General features: G+C 42.4%; 2 protein-coding genes across 9 annotated transcripts in view; one reads left to right on the top strand and one right to left on the bottom strand.

Annotated features, from left to right (window-relative positions):
- Positions 1–13,468, bottom strand: part of TUBGCP4 (tubulin gamma complex component 4) — a 36,288-nt gene extending 22,820 nt beyond the window's left edge. The window contains exons 1-6 of the mRNA XM_058541402.1: positions 13,022–13,468; positions 8,466–8,594; positions 5,174–5,296; positions 4,740–4,793; positions 4,242–4,298; positions 1,069–1,148 (exon numbers count right to left, since the gene is read on the bottom strand). Coding sequence (XP_058397385.1) covers positions 1,069–1,148; positions 4,242–4,298; positions 4,740–4,793; positions 5,174–5,296; positions 8,466–8,594; positions 13,022–13,384 — 806 coding nt within the window. The 5' untranslated portion in view covers positions 13,385–13,468. The remainder of the gene's footprint in view (positions 1–1,068; positions 1,149–4,241; positions 4,299–4,739; positions 4,794–5,173; positions 5,297–8,465; positions 8,595–13,021) is intronic.
- A 331-nt stretch (positions 13,469–13,799) lies between these two features.
- ZSCAN29 (zinc finger and SCAN domain containing 29) lies at positions 13,800–25,709 on the top strand. Of its 8 annotated transcripts, none has more exons than XM_058541395.1 (6): positions 13,800–13,873; positions 14,428–14,866; positions 15,317–15,521; positions 17,357–18,046; positions 20,142–20,612; positions 22,491–25,709. In XM_058541395.1, exons 2-6 carry the CDS (start codon positions 14,552–14,554, stop codon positions 23,357–23,359), a joined length of 2,550 nt encoding a protein of 849 aa, XP_058397378.1. In that variant the 5' UTR covers positions 13,800–13,873; positions 14,428–14,551; the 3' UTR covers positions 23,360–25,709. The 8 variants fall into 8 exon arrangements, 7 of the variants coding, with proteins under 7 accessions (XP_058397378.1, XP_058397379.1, XP_058397380.1 ...); XM_058541396.1 differs by having other exon boundaries at positions 13,860–13,914; XR_009220044.1 differs by having other exon boundaries at positions 13,868–13,942; positions 20,142–21,364; positions 22,491–22,554.
- Positions 25,710–26,295: the final 586 nt, after the last annotated feature.

The raw sequence follows: 26,295 nt of genomic DNA, 5'->3' as shown, positions 1-26,295 counted from the left end.
GTCCCTAAAGCATGTTCAGGAAAGTTTCCTGCTCTTCTGAGGATTTCCTTGTGCAGTGGTTAAAGTGGAGATTGTTAAGAGTTATGAGGGGCCTCAGAGATCATGGATTCCAATTTTGCAATTAATGTCACACCCTCTTTTTTAAATATAAGGAAGAGGAAAATAGGAAGATCAAATGAGCAGTCTTTGATCATACTCCATATATATTTAATATAGTTGTAATCGTATGACACATATAATTTTGTATACTTTTTTCAGTTAGTATTATAAAAAATATTTTTACATGTTATAGTGTCTATAATTTTAATGGCTTTATGGTCTATCAACTGAATATATCTTTATTTAGCATTCTGCTGCTACTGGTAATTTTCTAATTTCTTCTTCTTCTGTTTTTTTTTGGTGAGGAAGATTGGCCCTGAGCTAACATCTGTGCCCATCCTCCTCTATTTTGTATACGGGACGCCATCACAGCATGGCTTGATGAGCGTTGCATACGTCCCCACCCGGGGTCTGAACCTGCAAGCCCTGGGCCACCAAAGTGGAGCACGAAAACTTAATCACTACACCCCCCTAATTTCTTAATACAGTAGACAACATTACAAAGAATGAGGTTTGTGCATACGGTTATTTTCTTCTTTTGAATAATTTTTTTAGGATAAAATTCCTAAGAGTGGCATTATGGGATTATAAACTGTCAACTTTTTTAAGAATCTTGATGTTAAAATACCAGCTACCCAAAATACACCATGTTTTGACACAGCTAAGCATTATCTGGCACATGTAATGAAATTCTCCAAGGATAATGAGATCCAAAAATTAAAAAGTATTGCCTCCAGGCTATCTAGGCAACTAGATTTTAGCTTTGATACTCAACACTTGATAACCCTCTTTTTGCAATTTCTGAGCCATCATAAGGATTACACGGGCTCCTCTGCTCATGCATCTTTTCTATCCTGGTCATAACTTTCCCCAGAGGGAAACTTGAGATGACTCGAAAATAAAACATGCAAAGTCAAGTCACTTGACCACCCACCACCGCCCCCAAATCCCAATTAAGCCATGACTTACTTTTCCAGTGCACTGCGAACAGGAGGCAAACCTCCACAGCTGTGTTTGTGTACTGTTTCCAGGATTTGACAACCATGAATCTGTGGAAAATACAGCCTTGTCAAACTGGATTCCATTTTAATAGTTTGTGTAGCACAAACTCATATCCTCTACTGAATCCAGAGGGCAAATCCAGCAGAGAATGGGGATAAACTTCTCATAAGATCTATGTGTAGTTCTGGTAGACTCCAATTCCAAGCAATTCTCTGAGACTAGCTGGGGTGTCCTACAGTTCAACTCAATTCTGACACTATCTACCTGGAGATAGCATCAGATTCCACAGGTTAAGGGCTCAGTCCCACAAGACTGCCCTCTACTTCCAACACCAATTACAAGCCCAGGTTGTTACCTGTTGTTACGTCTGACCCACTGACTCCTTCGGTTTGACTAATCTGCTAGAACGGCTCACAGAACTCAGGAAACCCGTTTACGCACTTGATTACTGGTTTATTACATGGGATACTAAAGGATACAAATCAACAGCCAGATGAAGAGATACACAGGGTGAGGTATGAACAAAGGAGCTTCTGTCCCTGTGGAGTTTGGGCCCTGCACCATAACACGTGGAAGCATTCTGGTTCACCAATCTAGAAGCTCTCTGAACCCTATCCTTTTGGGTTTTTATGGGGGCTTCATTACATAGGCATGATTGATTATTTATTTATTTTTTTGTGAGGAAGATCAGCCCTGAGCTAACATCTGCCAATCCTCCTCTTTTTTTGCTGAGGAAGACTGGCCCTCGGCTAACATCCACGCCCATCTTCCTCCACTTTATATGGGACGCCGCCACAGCATGGCTTGCCAAGCGGTGCGTCGATGTGCGCCTGGGATCCGAACCGGCAAACCCTGGGCCACCACAGCGGAGCACTCTCACCTAGCCGCTGTGCCACCGGGCCAGCCCCAGCATGATTGATTAAATCACTGGCCATTGGTGGATGAACTCAATCTTCAGCCTCTCTCCTCCTCCCTGGGGGGGAGGGGTAGAGGGTGCGGCATGGATGGGACAGGACTGCTGAAAGTTCCTACCCTCCAGTCACATGGTTGGTTCCCCTGGCAACCAGCCCCCATCCTTAGATGCTTTCCAAAAGTCACCTCATTAACATAAATTCAGGTATGATTGATAGGGGTTTGTTATGAATATCAAGACATTTTTATCGCTCTTATCACTTAGGAAATTCCAAGGGTTTTAGATCTGTGCCAGAAACGACATAAAGACCAAGTATATATTTCTTATTATAAATCACAATATCACAATAGTTGTTCTCCAAATATGGACCCTCCAGCCCTACTCCACCCCTACTCCCACCCCACCCCTTCTCCCATCCCAAGCAGCATCAGCATCACCTGGGAACTTGCAAGAAATGCAAATTCTTGGGCCTCACTCCAGACCTACTGACTCAGAATCTCTGGGTGGGGCCTAGCCATCTGGTTTTAACAATCCACTCCAGGTGATTCTAATGAACAATGAAGCTTGAGAAGTACTGCACTAGAGAAACCAGAATCATTTAGAGTTGAAATTCCAAGCAAAGAGGTAATGAAAGCTCTTTATTTCAGATTAAGGCCTAATTCAGACTACTTATAAGGTATACACTTTTCCAAAAATCTGCTTCCTCTACGTGCTTCTGGCTCTTTTTAAAAAACCACGTGATTGAGGTATAATTTACATATCATAAAATTCACCCGTTTTAAGTGTACTATTCAATAATTTTTAGTAAATTTACAGCGTTGTGCAACCATCACCATAATCCAGTTTTATAACATTTCCATTGCTCTAACAGGATCTCTCGTGCCTGGCTGCAATCATCTCTGTTCTCACCGCCAGCCCATGTTCTTCACCACCTCATTATTTACCTCGGTAGAGCCCGAGCACACTATTCTCTACCACCACCCTGGCAGGAAGGAAGACTGCCCCATCTGTAATCCCTCTACTCATTTTCCACTCTCCTTCCTGTGGCCAACGGAAGCTGAAAGTCAACTGAGATGTGCAGCTAGGCATGGAACCCTTATACTAACTCCACTTACCTAGAAAGTCCCTCCAATTTTAGGAGATAGTTCAGCAGTGTGGTTAAGGAGCATAGTCTTTGGTGTCAGTTAGATTTGGGTTTATATCCCGGCTCCACCATTTACTACCATCTGTGTGACCCTAAGCACATTCCTTAACCTATCTGACCCCTTGGAGGATTGAATGTGATAATGTATGTGAAGCACTTAGCACAGTGCCTGGTATACAGCAAGTGAACAATAAAAGTTCAATGTTATTTGATGAGGGCAATCTGCTTTGAAGGGCCGAAGAGCACCTCCCCTACTGGCTTTGCTGGCACAGAACGAATGCAGCAGAGTGTAAGTTTCCATACTTATACAGCAAAAAAATGAAGTAGCAGCCCTGCAAATGAACAGCTTAACTAGTTGTATTCATGAAGGTGAACACTCCTAATAAGCTCAGGCACAAATATAACAGCTTAAAAACATGAATGAGCTAAACATGTTTAATCCATTTGTCCTTTTTGGTCCAATTATAGACCAGCAGTTTCTTTTTCTAATGCGAAATCTCAAAGCATTTATATCTCAGAGTTACTAACTCTGCCCAGAAAAGACATTCTCCTGCCATTGGGGACCCTAACTTTTCAAAGCATACAATAAAAACTTGTGATAAGAATAGGCAAATTTAACTAATAAAATAAACATCGGTTTTCACCCAATGATCTAATTCTCAGAAAACTGCCAGAACCCTAACCATAAACCTATTACCTTCTTTCTTTCTAAGGATTAACTTTCTGCTGCTCCTCAAGATCCATATCCAACAGTTCTAAATTTTTAGTGCACAAAGCTCTCGCCTCCAAATATCCATAGCATTTTTCTCTTACTCAGCAGCATTCTTGGGTATGTCTATTAATATCTCCCCCACTGTCTGGACCAGGAGGTGCTTAAGGGCAGGGTCATAACTTATTTTTGCATTCCTGATACTCAGCATGATACACAAGAAGATATTGTTGAATGAATGAATGAATAAATAAAAGCTACTAAAAACTAGGGTCTTCAAAAAAGAATGTAAGGCCAAATTAATTACGAATATTTCCTTGGTGCTTACAAAGGTGCTTCCTTTTACAGAGCAAAAGGAAAAGGGAAGTTCTCACCTTTTGACTTTTAATTTGTTCTACTACAACCATCACAGAGGGGAAAAGGAGCTGAAACTGCAAAGTAGAGAATAATTAGGAGGATATATAATCAAAAACAAGGAAAAACATTAACTCAGGAAATGCTTTTGTTTCTAAATAGTCCCACTTAACACGAAGACGGCAATAGCACAGAATAGCCAAGATCCAGTATCCTAAGGTAACTTGATACGGAGGTTGGCTGCAGATAGAAAGAGAACAGCAGAGAGAAGCAGTTTCTTTTCTGAGGCTAGCATAATTGTTAGTATTGAGGTCAACGTAGGGCATTAACATCAGAAATTAAGTTTTAACTAAATTTGGAGCTTTTCAAACAGTTCTGTCTGAGCTGGGAAAGCACACAAAATATAAAAAGCTGGGCTCTGTCCAGAAGGAAAAAGGTTCTCAAAAATAATGTCATAAGTTAGATTATTCTAACAATATCAACAGATTCCAAGGTATTTTGTTATTTGCGCAACATACCTGATCTAGGGAGTAATTGACATGTGATATGGAGAGATGGGGGTCAGCCAGGAACTGCAACAAAAAAACACTGCGATTAGGGCTCCACAGAAAATATCTCGAATCTATTTGATGTATGAAAACTAGAAGGGAATCTGAGAATGGGCTTAGTGTTAGTTTTAGGCTATTGAGAATTGATAATTTATAGATGATGATTAATTGTGATTTTCAGGTGATAACAAAACCAAAGCTAGGGCTCTTATAAACTGACTCAGGAACCTTTGCCATGATCTGCACTCCACTTTGATCATGGCTTGGGCAATCACAGAGAGTACTGTGCCCTCCAGCCAAGCAGAAAATAACTCACTCAACTATCTGACCAAAGGGCATTTCAAATTCAAGAGCATGCCCTAATCAGCTGTCTCAGGGGTTGTTTCCCATATCTCTTCTCTCACCTCTTGTTCCAAATCAAGCAGTGCTTGGCGATAAGGCTGCAAAACTGAATCCAGCCCTGTGCAGAAGGCCCTCAGGTAAATTCCATGTAACCCACCCTGGCCCTGTTGAGATGGATGGTGATCCTGAAATCAGAAAAGAGAAGTCAACTTCTCAGCTCAGACCTTCAACCCTGAGGAAGATGTTATCCTTTATTAGTGGTATTGTTTTTGCTTAAATAATTCCATATCAAAGCAGTACATCACTGAGAGGAAAACAGGACCAAAGAGACAGATTTTGAGTTCTGACCTTTTATTTAATTTTTTTTTTTTTTGGTGAGGAAGATCAGCCCTGAGCTAACATCTGATGCCAATCCTCCTCTTTTTTCTGAGGAAGACTGGCCCTGAGCTAACATCCGTGCCTATCTTACTCTATTTTATATGGGACACTGCCACAGCATGGCTTGACAAGCAGTGCGTGGGTGCACGCCAGGGATCCGAACCAGTGAACCTTGGGCCGCCGCACCAGAGCACGTGCACTTAACTGCTTGTGCCACTGGACCAGCCCCTGACCTTTTAAAATGAGATGATATTTTAATTTTCCAAGTGGCCCAGATGTTACAAACAACCAGGTAGTACTTTATACTGTCAGTGGAGAATTTTCTACAACTCAATTCTAATCTTATAAACTTCCAGCTTAAAATCCCTTTGGCGGCTTCCCATTGCACCTGAATAATACTTAAACTCCTCTATATGGCATACCATGACTTCTGCATTCTGGTCTTTACCCTCTCTCCAAAATTATCTTTCACTGCTTCCAACTTCACATCTTCATTTCGAAACCACCCACAGTTCACCAAATGTGTCTTGCTTCTATTTCTCACCCCCATGAATGTGGATGTGTTCTGCTTATAACTGCACTCATCTTAGTGACAAATACCTACTTTTCCTGCAAGACCCAACTCATGTATCTCTTCTCTGCAAAGCCCTTCCTAACTCTCCCTAAGGAATTAATAACTCCCACTTTGTTGCATTCACAGCATCTCTATTTAGTGCTGGAATTGTACTTTTGTTTATATGTCCCCCTCACTGGACCAAGAGCTTCATGAAGGGAGGCCATACTTTATTCATCTTTGTATTTCAGCTCCTAGTACAGTTCTTTGAACAGAGGGTAAATATTTAGTGAGTAAATAAAATGAGCTCAATCCTCCTTCTAACATCCCTTCTCGTGCCTGGCATGGCAATTCATCAACAACATGCATCTGACAGCCAACATGGGGAGTTATGAGACTCTCACCAAGAGGCTATTTACAAATGTGGCTTGTCTTTCAGGAAACCTGCATTTTTTTGTTAAGAGCTTCTTCTGTAGTTTAAATGGGGAATTGTGGTTAACAGTTGACCAGCTGACTAGAGGCCACAATGAATAGCCTCTCTGGCTACTCGGTGATCAAGCTCTGGTGGTAGTAGATACAATAGCAGAATTCAGCAACAAATGTGGTAGGAAGCTTGGGCTCAGGGGTTACTAGGCACAGTGTAGCCAGAGGATGCTGCAAAGGATACTAGTAGTTCCTGGAGATAAATGTTCACAGCTATAATAAGAATAGCACGGGCATAGGGTGAAATAGAGCAGATTGGCTTACAACCAGCCAATTTTGTTTTGATCCTCTGTCATTCCAGAGAACTGAATGTCTTCATTTATCCCAACATGAAAGAGAAAATGAGTATGCTTTTTACTTTTCCAAAAAAAGAGGCACTACAGATATCTTTAGAATTTGGGAAAGTAGGAATTCACATATTATGTAAGACAAAATCCACAGTCACACAAATTTAGGACAGGTTTTTTTCTTTTAAATGTTATATACAAAAAATTAAAATTAGAGGCCTTTTCATCTATATTAAAACATATACAGGTTCCAACTTTGATAATTAAGTGTGCCCTCATTAATAAGACTTCATAGCAAATTGGCATTGATTAGATTTTAAACTCATGTTTAGCTTATGTATTTTCTCTGCAATAAGATCAGTTTGAAAGAACCAGAATCCCTGTCCCAGAGATGAAAATATAAGGCATTATTTTCCAACTCCTTTGCTCCACAGATTACCACTACAGGCCTGACGACCAATTTATATAGCAGGGGCCAGAGGGTACTGACTGCATTGTTTCGGAAAAGCAATCTTCCTTTTCCTTTCTAGAAGTCCCCACCTTTCTCCTCAATCAGAATCATTCTTTCAACTGGGAAACAGTCATCCTTGAATCAAAGTCACACAATTCAGCAATCTTTTTATTTGCCACTGACAGAACTGCAGACTTAAAAATAAAAAAGAACTTTAAAATTTCTCTTTAAAAAAATTTGAATGCTGGGGCTGGCCCAGTGGTGTAGTGGTTAAGTTCACGTGTTCTGCTTTGGCGGCCCAGGGTTTCCGGGTTCGGATCCCAGGCACAGACCTGTGCACTGCCCATAAAGCTATGCTGTGGCGGCGTCCCACATAAATAAAGGAAGATGGGCACAGATGTTAGCTCAGGGCCAATCTTCCTTACCAAAAAAAGAAAAAAAAATTTTTTTTGAGTGCTTACTATGTACCAGGCATTTTGCATGAATTACTGCATTTAATCCTTACAACCCTATGAGATAAGTACTAACTGTTATCCCCATTTTATAGATAAAGAAACTGAACCTCAGTTACTGAGCATTAGGTTACTGCTGAGGAGTCTACTGCCAGTAAGGGATGGAGTGGCTCATAAATCCTTGGCCTCTACACTATACTGACTTCCAATTAATTCATAGTAATGGACTTTATTTATATATATTTATTTGTTTGTTTGTTTATTGGTGAGGAAGATTGGCGCTGAGCTAACATCTATTGCTGATCTTCCTCTTTTTACTTGAGGAAGATTGTCCCTGACCTAACATCCATGTCAGTCTTCCTCTATTTTGTATGTGGGATGCTGCCACAGCATGGCTTGGCAAGTGGTGTTTAGGTCCGTGCCAGGGATCTGAACCTGCAAACCCTGGGCTGCCGAAGAGGAGCAGATGAACTTAACCACTACGCCACTGGGCCGGCCTCTGGATAATATTTACTAAGTGCTTACCATGTGCCAAGCACCTTCTCTGGTTTATCTTTTATTTACAAATAAGAAACTGTATATTTTTCTCTTGTTTGAGGTAGTCACCTGGCCTTCATTCGAATAATTCCAGTGATGAGAAATTCATAACTTCTTGAGACTTATTTCACATGAATTACCAATGGATTCACTGAAAGCTTGACATAGCTCCTGCCGTCTGGAGGTGTACATTCCCTGAGAACAGGAACCTACCTGTTGCTGCACATGGCCCGTGTACTGTTCAATGAACTCGGTGAAGCGAATATAGTCTGTGCCAAGCCGGCAGAGTCGATTCAGGACGCTGGTTTCACTGGGGTGGAGAAACGGGAAGTCCTGTGACACCTGCAGAAGAGGAAGAGTGCTCAAGACACTGATGCCTGCTATTCACTGCTTGCCAGTCTTTGAGGTGCTTCAAATGCTTCATACTATTTATCATTTCCCTTCTCAAGATGGCCATTTAAGATTGGTAAGTTCTGGATGACAAAAGTATTCCCAAACCACTATAAAGGTGTTGTTCCCCATCCCCAACCTAATTAGTTATTTATTGTAATAGGTGGTAACACACGGTAAAGAATCAAACAATACGAAATGGTGTACAGTAAAAATAAGTCAACCTTCACAGAGGCAGCTAATATTACCTGTTTCTTGTGCAATCTTCCAGGAATGGTCTATAAGGATATGGGGTTTTTGACCTGGTTGCAACAAAGCCTCTTTAGCAATATTGCTCAAACTGGGGTTTGCAGACTCCAGGGGTTTCTCAGACATATCCTTAGGATTTACAAATTCTCTATGAAATTTTAAATTTTGTTTTCCTTTCAATGAAAAGGTCAAATTAATGCAGCATACTGTAAAAGCACCTTATAACCAGACATATAAATTTAGTGTCCATGTTTTCATTTGTATTTTTGATTTAAATGATGGCTAAATGATAGCCTTGTATGCTATATAAAGGTTTCACAGAAGTTCAAGTAGAAAAAAGCAGTGGGAAAATATATTTGTTCAATTAACTGTAAAAAACAAAACACTGTGGCAAAATATACATAAAAGTTACCATTTTAGCCATGTTTAAATGTATGGTTCTGTGGCATTGAGTGCATTCCCATTTTTGTGCAACCATCACCACCATTCACCTCTAGAACTTTTTCATCTTCCCAAACTAACTCTGTACCCATTTAACAATGACTCCCCATTCTCCCTCCCCCCAGCCTCTGGCACCACCCTTTTACTTTCTGTCTCTATGTTTTGAGTACTCTAGGTACCTCAGATAAGTGGAATCATACAATATTTGTCCTTTTGTGACTGGCTTATTTCACTTAGCACACTGTCTCCAAGGTTCATCCATGTGGTAGCATGTGTCAGAATTTCCCTCCCTTTTAAGGCTGAATAATATTTCACTGTATGTATATGCCATATTTTGTTTATCCAATTCATCTGTCCCTGGACACCTGAGTTGCCTCCATCTTTTGGCTATATACGAATGTATATAGTGAATAATGCTGCTATGAACATGGGTATAAAAATATCTGTTGGAGTTCCCGCTTTCAATTCTTTTGGGTATATACTCAGAAGTGAAATTGCTGGATCATTTGGTAATTCTATGTTTAATTTTTTGAGGAGTCACCATGCTGTTTTCCACAGGGTCTGCACCATTTTACATTCCCACCAGCAATGCACAAAGGTTCTAATTTCTTCACAACCTCACTAACACTTGTTATTTTCTTTTTGATAATAGCCATCCTAAAGGGCATGAAGTGGTACTTCATGGCACTTTCGATTTGCATTTCCCTAATGACTAGTGATACTGATCATCTTTTCACTTGTGTATTGGCCACTGTATACCTTCTTTGGAGAATCAACTAACTTTTAATGAACACCTGCTTAACCCATGTACTGTGCTAACATTCAGAGATTAAATAGTGCACAAAATCAGATAGTTACTACTCCAAGGAACTTAGCATATTACATATTCATATTGTGAGTATTGTATTTTGTGGATGCCATCTCTATATGACAGTAAATGTGGTAACAAATAGGCAAAGAAAAATTTTTCTGTTACTGAGTCCACAATAATTTGATAGGAATCCATTTAATGTAGATTTTAATGACACAATGCTAACCATATCTTCAAGTTAATAACTTAAGAGGTACATGACATAGTGCTTAAGAACCTGGTTTTTGGAGCCAGACTGCCTGGGTTTGAATCCCTGAGTTGCCTCTTACTTGTTTGAAATCTTAGGCAAGTTACCATACCTCTCTGTGCCTCAGTTTTCATACCGATAAAGTGGAGACAATCATTGTGAAGATTAAATAAGCTAATACATGTAAATCACTTGTGCCAAGCACACAGCAAGTGCTTAATACACGTAAGCAATTTTTTATTATTAGGACATCTCTACCCAGTTAACAAGTGATACTCCCACTAAAATTGGCATTTTGAGCAGTGCTTGTTGGCCGAGTTTTAGAAAAGTTCAAGGTCTAGTTATTCTGAAACAGCAAACAATACTTTAATGTTACTGATACCATTTGGTACAAGCTACTTATATTAACAAGCACTCTCTACATTAGTGTTACTGAAGTCAAAATAGAAAATACAGGGGCCGGCCCGTGGCTTAGCAGTTAAGCGTGCGCGCTCTGCTACTGGGGGCCTGGGTGCGGATCCCAGGCGCGCACTGACGCTCCGCTTGTCCAGCCATGCTGAGGCGGCGTCCCACATACAGCAACTGGAAGGATGTGCAGCTATGACATACAACTATCTACTGGGGCTTTGGGGAGAAAAAGGGAAAAAAAAAATAGAAAATACAGAACCAGATCTGTAGCAAGGTCTTTATTAAACTCAATTGTTGGCGATTTAGTTTCAGCAAAACAATAATATATGTTAATCAGATCAGTGGTTCTCAATCAGGGGCAATTCTGCCCCCAAGGGTCATTCAGTAATGTCTGGAGATATTTTTGGGTTGCCACAACTTGGGGAGTACTACTGGCATCTGGTGAGTAGAGACCACAGATGCTGCGGAACATCCTACAACGCACAGGCCCACCCCCCCCCACAACAAAGAATTAATTATCCAGTCCAAAATGTCAACACTGCCAAGGTTGAGAAACTCTGCATTAGGTTAATGTTAATTTGAAGTTATCGATTGGGTAGTTCTGTTTACTTTGTAAAAATATTTCTTTTTATAGTTATTTAAGAGCTATATGTTTGATTTTATACTTAGCTTAATGTGTATACATATTCAGTATTACAATAAGATGATTTTGATCAACATTGGGCATTCCTGACAACTTTTCCCTTTATTCGAATGTGAAAAATACTTCTCTGCAGAAAGTATGTAACATTTGCTGGTTTTGGTGATCTTCTTTTCTTCTACAAATATCTGAACACCTACTACGTGGCAGAAATTGTGCTGGGTGCTCTGGGTAGATCAGTAAAGACCACTGTGGTCTTTGCCCCCGTGAGCAATCTATGTGAGAAAAAGACTATAAACAAGTAACAACAATAAATAATATGAATTGTGCTAAGTCCTATAAGGGAAACAAACAAGTTTCTGTGATAGAGAATAATGGCAATATGGGGAGGATACTCAAAGAGGTGGTCAGAGAAAGCTTTTCTGAGGAGGTGACTTTAAAGCTGAGATCTTGAGGAGGAAAATATCTGATTGAGACCTTTTTATAAGAAAGGAAAGCAGCTATCTTTCCTATACTCTGATATTTCCTTTTACTTCAGACACTCAAGCACCCACAAATACTTCCTGAACATTTTCCTCCTATCTGCTTGGCACTATGCTAGTTTTGCGGGGGAAAATAAACAATAACCAGAGGAATCTATTTGATTGGTAGATTTTATAGACTAAGAATGTAATTTTTCTGCTCTTCCACAGCCTATACTGCCAATTCTCATAGGAAAAGGTATGATTTTGTGATCAGACAGAGCTAGATTCAAATCTTGCCATTACTAGGACTAGCTACCATAAAGTTCTCTGAGCTTCAGTTTGCTCATTTGTAAACTGGGGCTAACAATACCTAAGTTATTAAATTATTGAGAATTAGATAACATTGCTGAAAGCAGAAGTAGAAAAGAGTAGTTCAGATACTGGAGCCAGACAGACCTGGGTTCAAGATCAAGCTCGCAAATTACTAGCTACACGGACACTGGGAGTTAATCTGTGAAATGGAGATAGGTGATTGTGAAGATTAAATGAGATAATGCATATGGTACATAGCCCTTCCTCTTCATACATTCCTAGTTACACGAAGGCCCCCTTCCAAATTCTCCTAGTGCAGAAATTTCCTGGAAAAGGAGTAATGAGGGAAACACTCTCATTTATTCTTTCATTCAACGAAATTTGCTGAACCTTTATTGTGTGTTAAGCGCTATGTATGTGGACTAGCTTTCAAAACTCAGTTTAAAACAGAGTGCAAACGTGAAAATGGGAGAAGCTGCCTCCCTCATTTTACGTCCAGTTCCCCAGGCACTCTCTTTCAGACACCTCCACCTCAGGCCGGGTCCCGGGCTCCCTCCTTCTCCCGGAAGGCATGGCCCGTCGAGGTCTGCCCTCCGTTCCCCAGCCTAGGCCCAGCCTTCTCAGGGTGTCTACAACACCCGTAGGCTCCTCAGGCACTGCCCTACAGTTACCTGCCCAGGGACACGCCCCCCGAATGCCTCAGCCCCCGCAAGCCCCGCCCCCTCGGTCCCTCAGACTCCTCCCCAAGCATTGGCAGGTCCACCCATTCTGCACTAGCTAGTTCCCGCGCTCTGAGCCGGACAGTACCTGGAGGCCATTACGCTTGTTCCAGGTGAAAATGGACCCTGGGTACCCGCTCAGAGCCAAGAGCAGTTCGTGGATCATTCCGACGGCGGACCTCGAGTCACTATATCCGCCGCCCCCTCCTCCAGCACCTCTCCAGGAGACCTCGGAGGCGAGTGCCCCTTCCCGACCCGCGCACAAGCCCCTGGGACGGGCGGTTCCCCCCGAATCTACCCGCCAAGACAATTGCTGCTGGAGGTGCGGAGGGGAAGCGGGGAAGAGGTCGGCGCGCCGGGTCCCGGAAGTGTGCGGCGCTCGGCTAGGCCCACTCGCTCGCTGCCGCCGGCTCTCCACACGAGAGGAGTCGCTGTGTCTGACCTTGCGCATGCGCCGTCAGCGCCCGAGTCGCTCGCTCGGACTTCCGGTTTGGGAGCCGGACTGGGAGGCTGGTAGAGCCCGAGCTGGGGCCGGACCCCGAGTTGGTGAGGCTGGCCCCGGGGCAGAGATGTGAGCGGGTTGAGGGACACCCCGAGAGGGAGACGCTCCCAGGGGTGAGCCGGAGGGTGCTCTCAGGGCGCTTTAGCCCCGTCGGAGGCCTCTGGAGGGACTGCACGATGGCTCCGAGAGTGCCCTGGCCGGAGGGAGCGAAGACAAAGAGGCCGGAACCTCGCACGCGCCGTTCCTTGAGCTGAGCTCCGCGCTCGCGAACCCCGCAGCGCTCGGAGCCCTGGCCAGCACCCAAGCTCGTCCTCAGGAGACACATTACTACTGCCCCCTCGGACTTCCTCTCTCCACGACCTCAGTGACTCTCCCCGAGCCCACCTGGCCCTCGCTTCGGGAGCCAAAACCAACTTCTCCCAATGCGCCAGGTTTCCCGTCAGTAGTTCCTGAATATTTGCCGAGCGGTTACTTCTGCTGTGAGGGAAAACAAAGACCCAGTATTCAGTACTTGATTTTCGTCTGGGGTGGGAATTGGTAGTTGTGGAGTCTGAGGGGCCGGGGCGGACGTAGGGGCCTCGGGAAGGACTGCGGAGGTACTGGGGGAGATCAGCTGCGACCCGCTGGACAGAGGCTTTTTGTTGCCTTCAGCAGGATGGTGACCTCCTTGTAGATCCTTTCGAGCTCCAGGTCTCCCATATGGTTCACTATGCAGCATTGGTGACGGGAGCAAAATGGGATCAGATTTGGGGGAGGTGGAGGAGGAGCAGGCAGTACTTTCTATTCTCTGCTGCTTGCCGGGGCTGCCCTGAAAGTCACCCAGAAATGGAGTTTTTGCAAGGTCTCTCTCCTTCATGCTGTTTTGCCTTGCTGTCCTGAAGTTGGTGCTACCTCAGGTGGCCACGTAGAGCATAAGGGAAGTCAGCCCAGATCTGGCAAGACTTTAGACATGAGTATATTCCTTCTGATAGTTCCATCTCTCTCTACCCTAGGAAGAAACTCTTCTTAACAGAGGGAGACTCATCTGCAGGTGATTCTCCAAGGACATGGGAAGATAGGTGCAAACCCTGGAACCCTGACCCTTAAGCGGAGGGAAGCTGGTTTCTGCTGTGAACGATGGCCAAACCCACTCTGAGAGGGAATGGCACTAACTCGGAGACCTTCCGACAGCGCTTCAGGAGATTTCATTACCTGGAGGTAGCTGGGCCCCGGGAGGCTTTCAGCCAACTCTGGGAACTTTGCTGCCGGTGGCTAAGGCCGGAGGTGCGCACCAAGGAGCAGATTGTAGAATTGTTGGTGCTAGAGCAGTTCCTGACCGTCTTACCTGGGGAGATCCAGAATTGGGTACAGGAGCAATGTCCAGAGAGTGGAGAGGAGGCAGTGGCTCTGGTGGAAGATTTAGAAAGACAGCCTGGAAGACCTGGACGTTCGGTGAGACGGGAGAGGGAATTCACAAGTGTGTGACTGGGAAGGGGCAAGGATAAAGGGCCAAATTAAGGTATAGACAGGTTTAAAGAGGGGCACAATCTCCTTTGGTGATGCTTCTGGTCCTGGAACAGGTAACTTGTTCAGACAGAGCTTATCTGGGTGTACCTTTGCTACACCCTGTCACAATGAGTTATATGTACTTTCATAGTTTAATAGGGAAGGGGAATTTTTTTCAGCCTGTAGTTGGGTTTACTATTTTTATCTTTTCCTTCTGGAGTTCCAGCTGCTCTAAGTAACAGTAATGGAATAAGACAGACCTTTGTTCACTATTAACCACCCCCCCAACCCTAGCCATGTCTCAAAGGATGATCTCTTTTGGAGTATTAAATAATCTTCTCTGGGAATGCCCCTCATTATGACCTTGCAGTGACAATTAACGGGGGTTGTTTCTAGGTCACAGTCTCTGTGAAGGGGCAGGAAGTGCGCTTGGAGAAGATGACACCCCTGAAATCATCACAAGAGTTATTAATTGTTCGGCAGGAGTCAGTGGAACCCCAGCCCAGGGGTGTACCCAAGAAAGAGAGGGCAAGAAGCCCAGACCTGGGACCACAGGAGCAGATGAATCCAAAGGAGAAGCTCAGACCTTTTCAAAGGAGCGGTGAGGAGTAGATTCATATGGGAAGATAGGATGCCATTCTAAGTTGGGAAGTAGGGTTGGGCATAGGAGTGGGAAAGGGATTGCAGGAATGAGTGGAAATTGTAGAGTATGTGGTTGTTGGGGACCTCCTGAAGGCATGTAGTTTAGCCCTCTGCTGCAGTAAGTATTCTTATATTTCCTCTTGATAAGTCTGCAAGAGGATGGCTTCCCAGTTTTTATCAGAACTTGGAACTATTTTACTTCCTGTTGGTAATGATACTAGGTCAGTATTTTCTAGATAAAAATTCTTTTCTGTACTTGAAGGCACATCTTTCTTTCAGTCATTTTCCTTCTCCAAATTAAACTATATTTGTTTCTTTAAGCTTTCCCCTAGAAGCTCCACTCTTCAGACCTACTAAGTTTTTGTTACTCTTCCTTGGAACCTTTCAGTTCTCCAAATATATTAACTGTGGAGAACTAAATTATGTATTCCAGTGAGGGTCTGGTAGGTACAGGCAGAGTAAGAATTTTATTTCAGTTTCACTACATTTTCTTTCAGTATAGCTCAAAAAAATTATTTAATGACTACTGTTCACTTGGTAACTCCCAGGATGCTTACAGCCTTCCCCAGTGTCTTTGTGCCTAGTGCTTATTCTTATACTTGATTTTATAGAACTTGTTTTTCTTCTTTGTACTCTGTTAAACTCCATTTTGTATGTTTTCTTTGATCATTTCTTTAACTTGTTGGGGTTGTTTTGAATTCTGATCTTATCATCTAAGACACTAGCTTTCTCAGCCAGTTTGGTAATGGTCTCTGTTTAGTCATCCAGATGCAATCTCTCAACCCCATACACAGACTTGCAGAATGAATCAGTTTTTGAACACCATGTGCTGAACACCTTGTAGGGTACTCTGCAATAAGAAAAGGTGCCTATCCTTAAAGAGTTTACAATATAATTGAGAACGTAACAGCAAACATAAATATGTGCCTAACCGAACTGTACCAAAACACCACCAAACCATGATTTGTTACTCAATTGTGTGAGTACAGTAGGGGATTGGCGGAGTGGGAGATGAGGGAGGGCTGTAGGGAAGGCTTCATGGGGGCATTGGCAAATACAGCTTCTTGAAGGGTGGATTAAATTTGGATAGGAGAAAGGGAGTTAAAGGAAAGGCAGAGAGTGGTGAATAAATGTGTCCTGTGTTCTGGAGAGGAGAGTCTGGTAGGAATGGACAGTGCATGGTAGGCACTCAGGTTAACGTTCAGCAGTATAGCATGTTACCTGAGGAAGCAAGAACTTGGAGTGAGGTCGGATAGTAACTGCTGCAGTTATCCAGGTGTGAGAGGATAAGGAGTCTAGACTTGGATGGTGGCAGTAGGAGTAAAGGACATACTAAGGGAAAAACTTTTAGAACTTGGTTACTGAGTGTGAAGGCAACAAATGAGTTGAAGAGTCTCCCCTCCGCTCCCCTCCCCTTTGGAATCACTCAGAGTTTAATTCTCTAGTCCCAAGTGGAGAACTATAGAGACAGAAGGTGACTGTTCCCAGCAGTGCCAGAACCTTCCTACAAGTGGTCAGGAGGGCTAGGGAGCAACTTGGAACAAAAGTATCTGCTCTGAACACACCACAGAACCTTTTCCTCTCTTGTCACTTTGCTCTGGAAAATAAAATATTTCTCATTTTTTGAAGTTTCATGTATTTTCCCCACTTTCTCCAACTCATTGAACTTTCTGAAAACATTTCCTTAGACACTTTCTTATAAGCTTCTTGGATAAAAAAGGCAGGTCTGAACTCAGAGATGTTTTTTATGATCCATCCAAACTATGATATCCTTTGTTTGCTTCCTGCAAGCAGGATTTCCATTTCCTAAATCCGGTGTGGTCTCCAGGTTGGAGCAAGGAGAGCCATGGATCCCAGATTTGGGCTCCAAGGAGAAGGAACTCCCAAGAGGCAGTCACACAGGAGACAGACGAATGCATGCTGATCCGTTACCATCCAGGAGAGAGAGAAGAAGCTGGGTGGAGCAGGATCACTGGGGCTTTGAGGATGAGAAGGTGGCAGGTGTGCACTGGGGCTATGAAGAGACCAGAACTCTCCTCGCGATTCTCAGTCAGACTGAGTTTTATGAGGCTCTTCGAAACTGTCACCGCAACAGCCAAGTATATGGGGCTGTGGCTGAGCGGCTCCGAGAGTATGGCTTCCTCCGGACCCTGGAACAGTGTCGGACCAAGTTCAAAGGTCTCCAGAAGAGCTATCGGAAAGTCAAGGGTGGCCACCCACCTGAGACCTGCCCCTTCTTTGAAGAGATGGAAGCCCTGATGAGTGCCCAGGTCATCGCCCTGCCCAGTAACGGCTTGGAAGAGGCAGCTTCTCACTCTGGCCTGGTGGGCAGTGATGCTGAGACTGAGGAGCCAGGGCAAGGGGTCTGGCAGCATGAGGAAGGAGAAGAGGCCATGGCTGAAGAGTCTGACAGTGATGAAATGGGCCAGGAGGCCACCCCACAGGACCCTGACAACTTGACTGTTCTTTTCCGAAGGCCAAGTGGTAAGAAGCTTCTCAGGTTTTGGGATTAGATTGAGGAGTTATGAGACTGGATGTGGAGTCAGGAAGCTTAATGTCACTTGCCAGCTTTGTCACTTTAGTAGAGAACAAAGGCACTTTTCAGTTCTATGTGTATTGCATTCTCTTTTGTGGGAAAATCAGTGAAATAATGCTAAGTAGACAATAATTTTAGATACTTTAAAGAAATTCTCAGAAAATTCAAGAGAGTCCTGAAAAGGAATATCATTCCTTCCATTTCTTTATTAAAATATTTTTTCCTGATTATAAAATCACTGAAGGCTGAGAAAAACTTGGCACTATATTTATATATAAAGAATAATATTTATTGAGTATCTTACATGAACTGGTGCTTTATCTTTTACTCCCCCAAATCTCAGTCAGTTTGTGTTTCTTTCTACTTAGAATAGCATAGCGGGGGTCGGCCCCATGGCTTAGCAGTTAAGTGCGCATGCTCCGCTACTGGCGGCCCTGGTTCGGATCCTGGGTATGCACCGATGCACTGCTTGTTGGGCCATGCTGAGGTGGCGTCCCACATACTGCAACTAGAGGGATGTGCAGCTATGACATACATCTACTGGGGCTCTGGGGAGAAAAAAGGGGGAAAAAAAAAAAAGTGAATAGCATAGTGAAGAATTGCCCAAAGTTGGGGAAACGTTTTATAAGTCTCCTCTGTGAGATTCACAGTGCACATTAGCATTTTAACAGGACTGAGAAGTCCTGCAGCAAGAAACTTTAACACTCTATGTTGAAAATAAGATGTGCCTGAGGAAGCATGTCATTTATTACTGTTGATATAATTTGTACAACCACGTAGTTCTGGAAAGAGCACTCAAGTATGAGTCAGGAGGCTTTGTTTCTAATCCTGACCACTAATCAGCTGGGTGACCTTGGACAGTTATCTGACCATTTCAAAGTTTGTTTCCTCAACTGTAAAATAGGGCATGGCGGCAGGACTACATCTCTGAAGTTGCAGTTCCACTGTGAACAGTGATCTTTTCCTTTCATTTTTTATTCTATGTATGATGTTGCTTTAGTTCTATTCTAGTCTTCTATCTTCTATTTTTTCCTTTCTTTTTTTCTTCATTCTTTTTCCTTTCTTGTCACTGGAATAAATGTAGGTAAATCACAAACATGGCACATGTGGTAGCTGCCATTATTTTCATTATCTTTGTTCATTTTTTTCCACTGCTTTTTCTCTGTCTTCAATTCCTCCCTTCTCCTTTACTTGCAGTGAGTGGAGGATAATGGAAGCAGTGTAATCTCCAGCTGGCTCTCAAGTGGGAGGAAGACTCTGAATCTCCCTTCCCTCTACTTTGGGTACCTTCTGGGAGCATTCTGTAATCATTCTGAAGTACCCAAGTCAGGGGGCCTCCAGCACTAGCACATGTTCAGGCCAGGAGATGCTGTCTACTTTGCTTCCTTCCTTTCTGGCTTCTGCTGGTCCTTCATTCCTAAGGATAAGGTGCATGACTATCAGGTCCTTATCTGGTACCCCTCAGGTCTTTGCTATTGTTAGGCTTGCTTTTTTGAAACATGGCAAGTGAAGAAGGGCCATAATAGGGATTAGGCAGCAGTGTGATTCTGAAAGAGACTGTTCCTTAGGGTTTTGAGTCATACTTTGGGAAATTTAGTTCATAACGAAGTAGGGCTGGTGGAAAAAGAATGATCAGAGAAGTTAGGGATGACTCCTTGCTAACAGTGAGTGATTGTGGGTCTTCTTCCCCTGACCAGTTATTTTCTAGTTAGAATTCCAGAAAAACTACTAGAAGAATGGGGAAATGCATTCTGTACACTTGCCTCAGTGTACACAATGACTGTTTCAGTGATCAGGTGAAAAGGGCTCTTTTTTATATGGCTAAACAGAATGCAGAAATAAAGGTCTCTGTGAAATTCCTATAAGATATAGAGAAGCAAAATTCTCTAAGTTTGTAGTGATTTTGGAAACATGAAATATTTTTACTTTTTCATCTAGGAGCACAAGCTTAGGTGATTTTTCATGATGCAGATTATAGGACTGAGGAATTGAGGCTCTAAAGCCCTGGATTAAGTGATGCTGAAATTTCTCTTCTGGTGGCAGGTGTACACTGGGGCTATGAAGAGACGAAGACTTACCTTGCAATTCTTAGTGAGACTCAGTTTTACGAAGCCCTCCGGAACTGTCACCGCAACAGCCAGTTGTATGGAGCAGTGGCTGAGCGGTTATGGGAACATGGCTTCCTTAGGACAGCGGAGCAGTGTCGGACCAAGTTTAAAAGCCTACAAACCAGCTATCGGAAAGTCAAGAATGGCCAAGCACCAGAGACCTGTCCTTTCTTTGAAGAGATGGATGCTTTGGTGAGTGCCCGGGTTGCTGCCCCGCCAAGTGACGGCCAGGAAGAGGAGACAGCCTCTTGCCCTCTCCAGGAGACCTGTGAGGCTGAAGCTGGGAAGCAAGCTGAGGAGGCAGAAGAGGCCATAGAAGATGATTCTGAGGATGATGAAGAGGATACTGAGTTACCGCCAGGGGCTGTCATGACGCGTGCTCCAGTCTTATTCCAGAGCCCCAGTGGTAAGATCCTTTTACTTCTCAAGGTCTAAATAGCAAAGGGGAGGCAGTGGGATTTAGGAGAGAAATCATCCGATTGAAGACCAGGAGGACTGGCCTCTGTACCCAGCTCTCATGAATTCTTGTGACCACCTCATCTCCTCCATGTTTCCTGTCTATTAAAGAAGCTCAGTGAGGGGATATAAATTATTCACTTGACTTGCCTCCTCACACTACAGCATCAATCTGAGATGGTTGCAAACTTTGTAAATTTACTATCATCTACATGTGAGCTGCTAGGTTTCTAGGCAGTTTACCTAGCAGAGAATCTGAAAGCTAACATTTCCTAAGTAGCATGTTATATACCTATGGTACAATGAAGTTGATTTTAAAAGTTCATTCTCATTTCTGTTTTTCTTCTAGTTTCAGCTTGTATACTAGCTGTATATCTGCTTTATTCACATATATGAAAACCTGATAACCTCTTTCTTCAGACACACTTAATGCAAAAAGTCTGAGACTTCTGAGGGAACTAACCCTCTGAATCTTAGCTACTGTATAAGAAAAAAATACTTGACTATGGCTTCCCTCCTTGTGGGAAGAATTCTGATTTTGGAGTCATACATGTATATGTATGTGAATCTGGACTCTGTTGTTTACTAGCTGAGTAACTTAGAGCAAGTTACTTAACCCTGTGAATTTGCTTATATATCCCAATACGGTCGATGTAAACGAGGTACTGTGGTGAAGCACCTAGCACAGTGCTTGGGCACATAGTAAGTATTCAATAAATAACAGTTTTCTTTTCCAAAAGTTCTTTAGATTAGCATTCTTCAAGGGTGTTCCATGGAGCATCAGTTCCATGGGGATATTAATATGTTCCACTAAAAAATGGCTTCTAGGTTTAGGAAATGCTAAATACCCCTCTTGGAGGCTCACAATACACAGTCACATATTTAAGGTTCTAATATTTCATTCAATCTAATGAACTTCTATTTCATGGGGCATCTCATAAGACTGGGTTTCCGGGCAGAAATACTGCTTTAGGGGGTACATACACAGGCTGACACGCAGCATTCTTTTGCTCTCAGATTTAGTCCAGGGAATTTGGGACCCAGAGTTTATCTGAAACATTTGAAAATTCTGCAAATACATAGTGAATTTGCAAACTGAAAATTTTCCATGTATCTGCAAATTCTCATAGCCTAGGCCCAGGGAGCCTGGCATTGGTTCTTAGAAGAATATTAAAAGCTTAGCTTTGGTATTAGAGTAGTGCTTTTAGAACATTTAGTGATTATTTTTCCATGGGCAAAGAGAATGTTTTACAGATACACTTCCTAGCAACTTGTATCTCTCAGAAGGCCTTTTGTTCTTTGAAGGACACCAAGTATTATTCTATCTTTTTTTAAATTCTCAACATATATTTGAATTTGAGGGGAAGGGGACTCATGTAGCTCTTTTTGGATATAGAATTTTCCCAGAGTTTTCCTGGGCATTCCCTTCTAATCTCCTTAGTTACTGGCAAAGAATATAAACTAGAATACCTCATTAGGCCTGAGATGAGGCCAAAATCCAGCATTAGAAAGTGTCCTTTCTGTATAAACATGTTGATGGTTTTATCTTAAATCTGGTAGGTTTTTCTTGTTATACTCAGCGGATTTTCTGAAGATCCTGGGTATCTGGGAAGAGTCAGAATATATTAATCAGCCCCTATGTAGATAAGAAGGCTGTGATAGGTTACCAAGTAGAGAAGTAAAACATTGGAATTTTAGTAGATGGTAGTTATTTGGGATTTAGAGCTCCCTAATTTTTATCTTTAATCATCTAATGTGATACTTGCTTTACTCTGGCACATAATAATTGAGGAAATGGGTAATTTTTAAAATTCTATTCTTACATCAGGTTTTGAGGCTGGATTTGAGAATGAAGAGAATCTAAAACGGGATATTTCTGAGGAAGTACAACTACATAGGACATTACTTGCAAGGTCTGAAAGGAAAATTCCCTGGCATCTTAATCAGGGTAAAGGCAGTGAGAGTGAATGTAGATCAGGAAGACAGTGGGAAAAGACCCCAGAGGAGAGAAGAGGAAAACCGACACTCCCAGAAAGGAATTTAGGTAAAGTTCTAAGTCATCAGAGACCTTACTTGGGAGAGAGACCCCATAAGTATCTCAGATATGGCAAAAGCTTTGGTCCAAACTCCCACCTCATACATCAGATATCCCATCAGGTGGAAAATCCATATAAATGTGCTGATTGTGGGAAAAGCTTCAGTCGGAGTGCACGCCTCATTAGACACCGGAGAATCCACACTGGAGAGAAACCTTATAAGTGTCTTGACTGTGGGAAAAGTTTCCGTGACAGTTCAAATTTCATCACCCATAGGAGAATCCACACAGGAGAGAAACCGTATCAATGTGGTGAGTGTGGAAAACGCTTCAATCAGAGCTCAAGCCTTATTATTCACCAGAGAACCCACACAGGAGAAAAGCCCTATCAATGTGAAGAGTGTGGAAAAAGCTTCAATAACAGTTCCCATTTTAGTGCACATCGGAGGATACACACAGGAGAGAGACCCCATGTGTGTCCTGACTGTGGAAAGAGTTTCAGTAAGAGTTCTGACTTACGTGCACATCACAGAACCCACACAGGAGAGAAACCCTATGGGTGTCATGACTGTGGCAAGTGCTTCAGTAAAAGCTCTGCTCTTAATAAGCACCGAGAAATCCATACACGTGAAAAACTTCTGTCACAGTCAGCACCTAAGTAAGCTCCTGAGGATGTATAAAGAAAAGAGCCTCAATAAGTGTACTAAAATTGTCTGAAAAAGTATTCCAATAGTGAGATCCATCTCCTATTCTGTGCCCAACTAACTTAGGAAATACTCTAGGATTTACCCCACTGTTTTTCCCTCTTTCTCCTGGATCTAGAGTCAAATTCCCAAGGCAGTCATCTTAAGAATGAAAGGAAGATTTCAATCCCTCTCCTTGCCTGCATCTGAACTGACAGATAACACCATTCCCTCTCAGTGCCTATGTTGTTTCCTTAATAGAGGACATAGTATCAGTTTGATATGCACCTGTCTTTACTCATCCTGTTATTCAGCTGCATTTCAACTGGAAAAACCCATCATAGCAGCATTTCAGGAAGAGGTTGTGAGACTCGTCACTGAGTGGGTCTAGCTCTTTGTACAATAAGCGAAATACAATTTCCATTTCCAAAAAAGATTTCAAAAAAGTCTTCCTGCTCACTTAAGCCTGTCCTCAGAATGACATATTTGTCATGCACACTCTTCATTTACCTTAAAGAAGGAGAGTTTCATTTCCATCTTGGTTCTGACCTATGAATCATCTTGCCAAGAACCTAGGTGTTCTATATGGGGAAACAATGTAAACCTTCTATAAATATTGAGGTATGAACCCTGGATTTCTTAGTTTATTCCAAGCCCTAGAAGATTTGAAATACAGTAATATTACATTTATAGCATCTAGTTTGATTTTTTTTCTGTTCCATCTCATCTGAATTCCATCTGTCCTTTGAGGCCTAGAAGCCCAAAGAGCAAGCCAGCTGGATGTGGTGACAGGGAAAGCAGTTAAAGCTGCCAGTAGAGAATTGTCCATATTCCACACACTCCAAACACCTAATCTAGTGTAATGAATCCCGTGGGTGCTCAATACGAACCTGCACTGAGCAGAAGCCACTGCCACATTCCCATGGATTGGGAAAACAGAACACTTTGTGCCAACAACTCTTTACCCTAATGGCAAGGAGGACAGATCATCTTTGTCCGGTCAGTGGAGTTACCAATACTCGCACACACACACATATTCAACTGTATACATCTATTTTTAAAAGCAGCTCTTCACACACAAGTGTAACTCTGATCTTTACAATCCAATAGTATTGAATTAATGGCTCATATGTTCATAGTAGTATGATGAGCCCTGTAGAGCACAAGTTAAACAGACCCTGTCCTTGTCTTTACAAATAATAAGTGCACATGTATAGCTGCAAAGTTAGAAAAGTCTAGAAGGCTAGGTAGTAACACTATGCATAAATGTTAAGGTCTAATGCATTAGAATTTGCTTTAAGAAAAATCCAGGAGGTATTTTCTTCTCTTTATTCAGGACAGCTTCATGAAGCAGGAAGTATTCAAAGGGAAGGTTACTGGGTAAATTAGGGTGGAAGGAACTTTCCAAAACTAATGGCAAAACTGAATGCCTAGTGTGAGAAATGAGAAAACTGGGGAGCAAGGTGTTTTGTACAGATGGAACAGACGGCAAAGGACAGACTGTAAGGAAAGTTAGACAAAGCTTGGAGCAACACAAAATTTGAGGAATAGTATAATATGGGCTGTGCAGGAGGCAGAGAGAGAATTACTTTAGCTGAAACATGGAGTGCCAGAGGCAGATAAGGAGGTGGTGCTCCCATCATCTTATTATAGATTATAATAATCAGGTACTGTGCCATACTTAGTGATAAGGAAACAGCTGGCTGGCACTGGGGAAGAAGAATGAGTAGTTTTAGGGGACTAGCTCTTATGGGAGACAAAAGTCAGAAACAGTAGTATCTTGAGAAGCTACTTCGATGGGCAAGTCAGAGGAAAAGAAACATGAGCAGATGGCCAAGGCCTGGGATAAAGAGCTGTTTCACAGTCACATTTAATTAGAGTTTTGTGGCTAGAATGAGATCTGGGAGAGGAGTGGGGAGATAGAATATTCTATAATTCATAGCTTACTGTGTTAGACGAGAGATTAATTAGGGTTCTAGTGTTGAGGGATCCTAGTACAAAGAATCTCCTAACATTTATTAGGAATTAAGGGGAGATGGTATCTCAATTATGTTGCCTAAGCAGACAGGAAGATACAATACTAGTCTAAAGCAATGCCACAGGATCTGGGATGGTTTAGGAAGTGTGCTATAATGTTTTTAAAAAATGAGATTACTGTCTTTAGTATATCTGTGTGGAAAAAGCACTGGTTGAGGTATCAACAGATATGAATTCTGGTTCTAGACGTCTTGTAAGTCAACCTGCCTCTGTTTCCCCTTCTGTAAAGCAGAATAATGTTTAATCTGCCTCTCAGGGATACCATGTTAATAAAAATTATGTCTATAAAATGCTCAGTGTTTCTTCAGGTGTTTTTTTTAATATATATGCAAATTATGGTTAAGTTGTTGCTGGCAGGAAAAGATAAATCTTTACCTGCTTTTTTTGACTCACTGTGTGGGGTTATTACAAGTATGCCTGTCTGAATCTTTATGTTCTAGGCTGAGAAACAAATTAGAATGTGGTAAAAGAGAAATTAGAATGAAAATCCCTCTTGGTATCTGTATCCGTATCCGTGGAGAGTGAGTCTTATTTTAAAAGACCAAGGACCAGCCCTCCAACCTCCAGATTAAGAGATTGTGCAAAAAGAATAAAACAAAGGCAAACTCTTTTAGCAGGGAAAACCCCGTTCATTTCAATCTAGCTCACAAACCATTATCTGCTACCCAATCTGTCATTCCTGAGGATGGAGGAAGCAAAAAATAATAAATAGTCACCAATCATTCTAAGAAAGAGAAACCAACTTGTTGAGGGAGCAAGAGGATCTATGCACCCCTACCCTTTTAATACCCGTAAGAACTTTGTAGGGACAGATTGGATGGCATGTGCAGCAAAGGAAGCAAGACTGTATTAGCAGGAGCTGAACAGTTGTATCTATT

The sequence above is a fragment of the Diceros bicornis genome, chromosome 5 (assembly GCF_020826845.1).
Source record: "Diceros bicornis minor isolate mBicDic1 chromosome 5, mDicBic1.mat.cur, whole genome shotgun sequence".
Taxonomy (NCBI): Eukaryota; Metazoa; Chordata; class Mammalia; order Perissodactyla; family Rhinocerotidae; genus Diceros; species Diceros bicornis.
The sequence above is the reverse complement of the archived record's forward strand: the minus strand, read 5'-3'. Positions and strand labels throughout refer to the sequence as shown.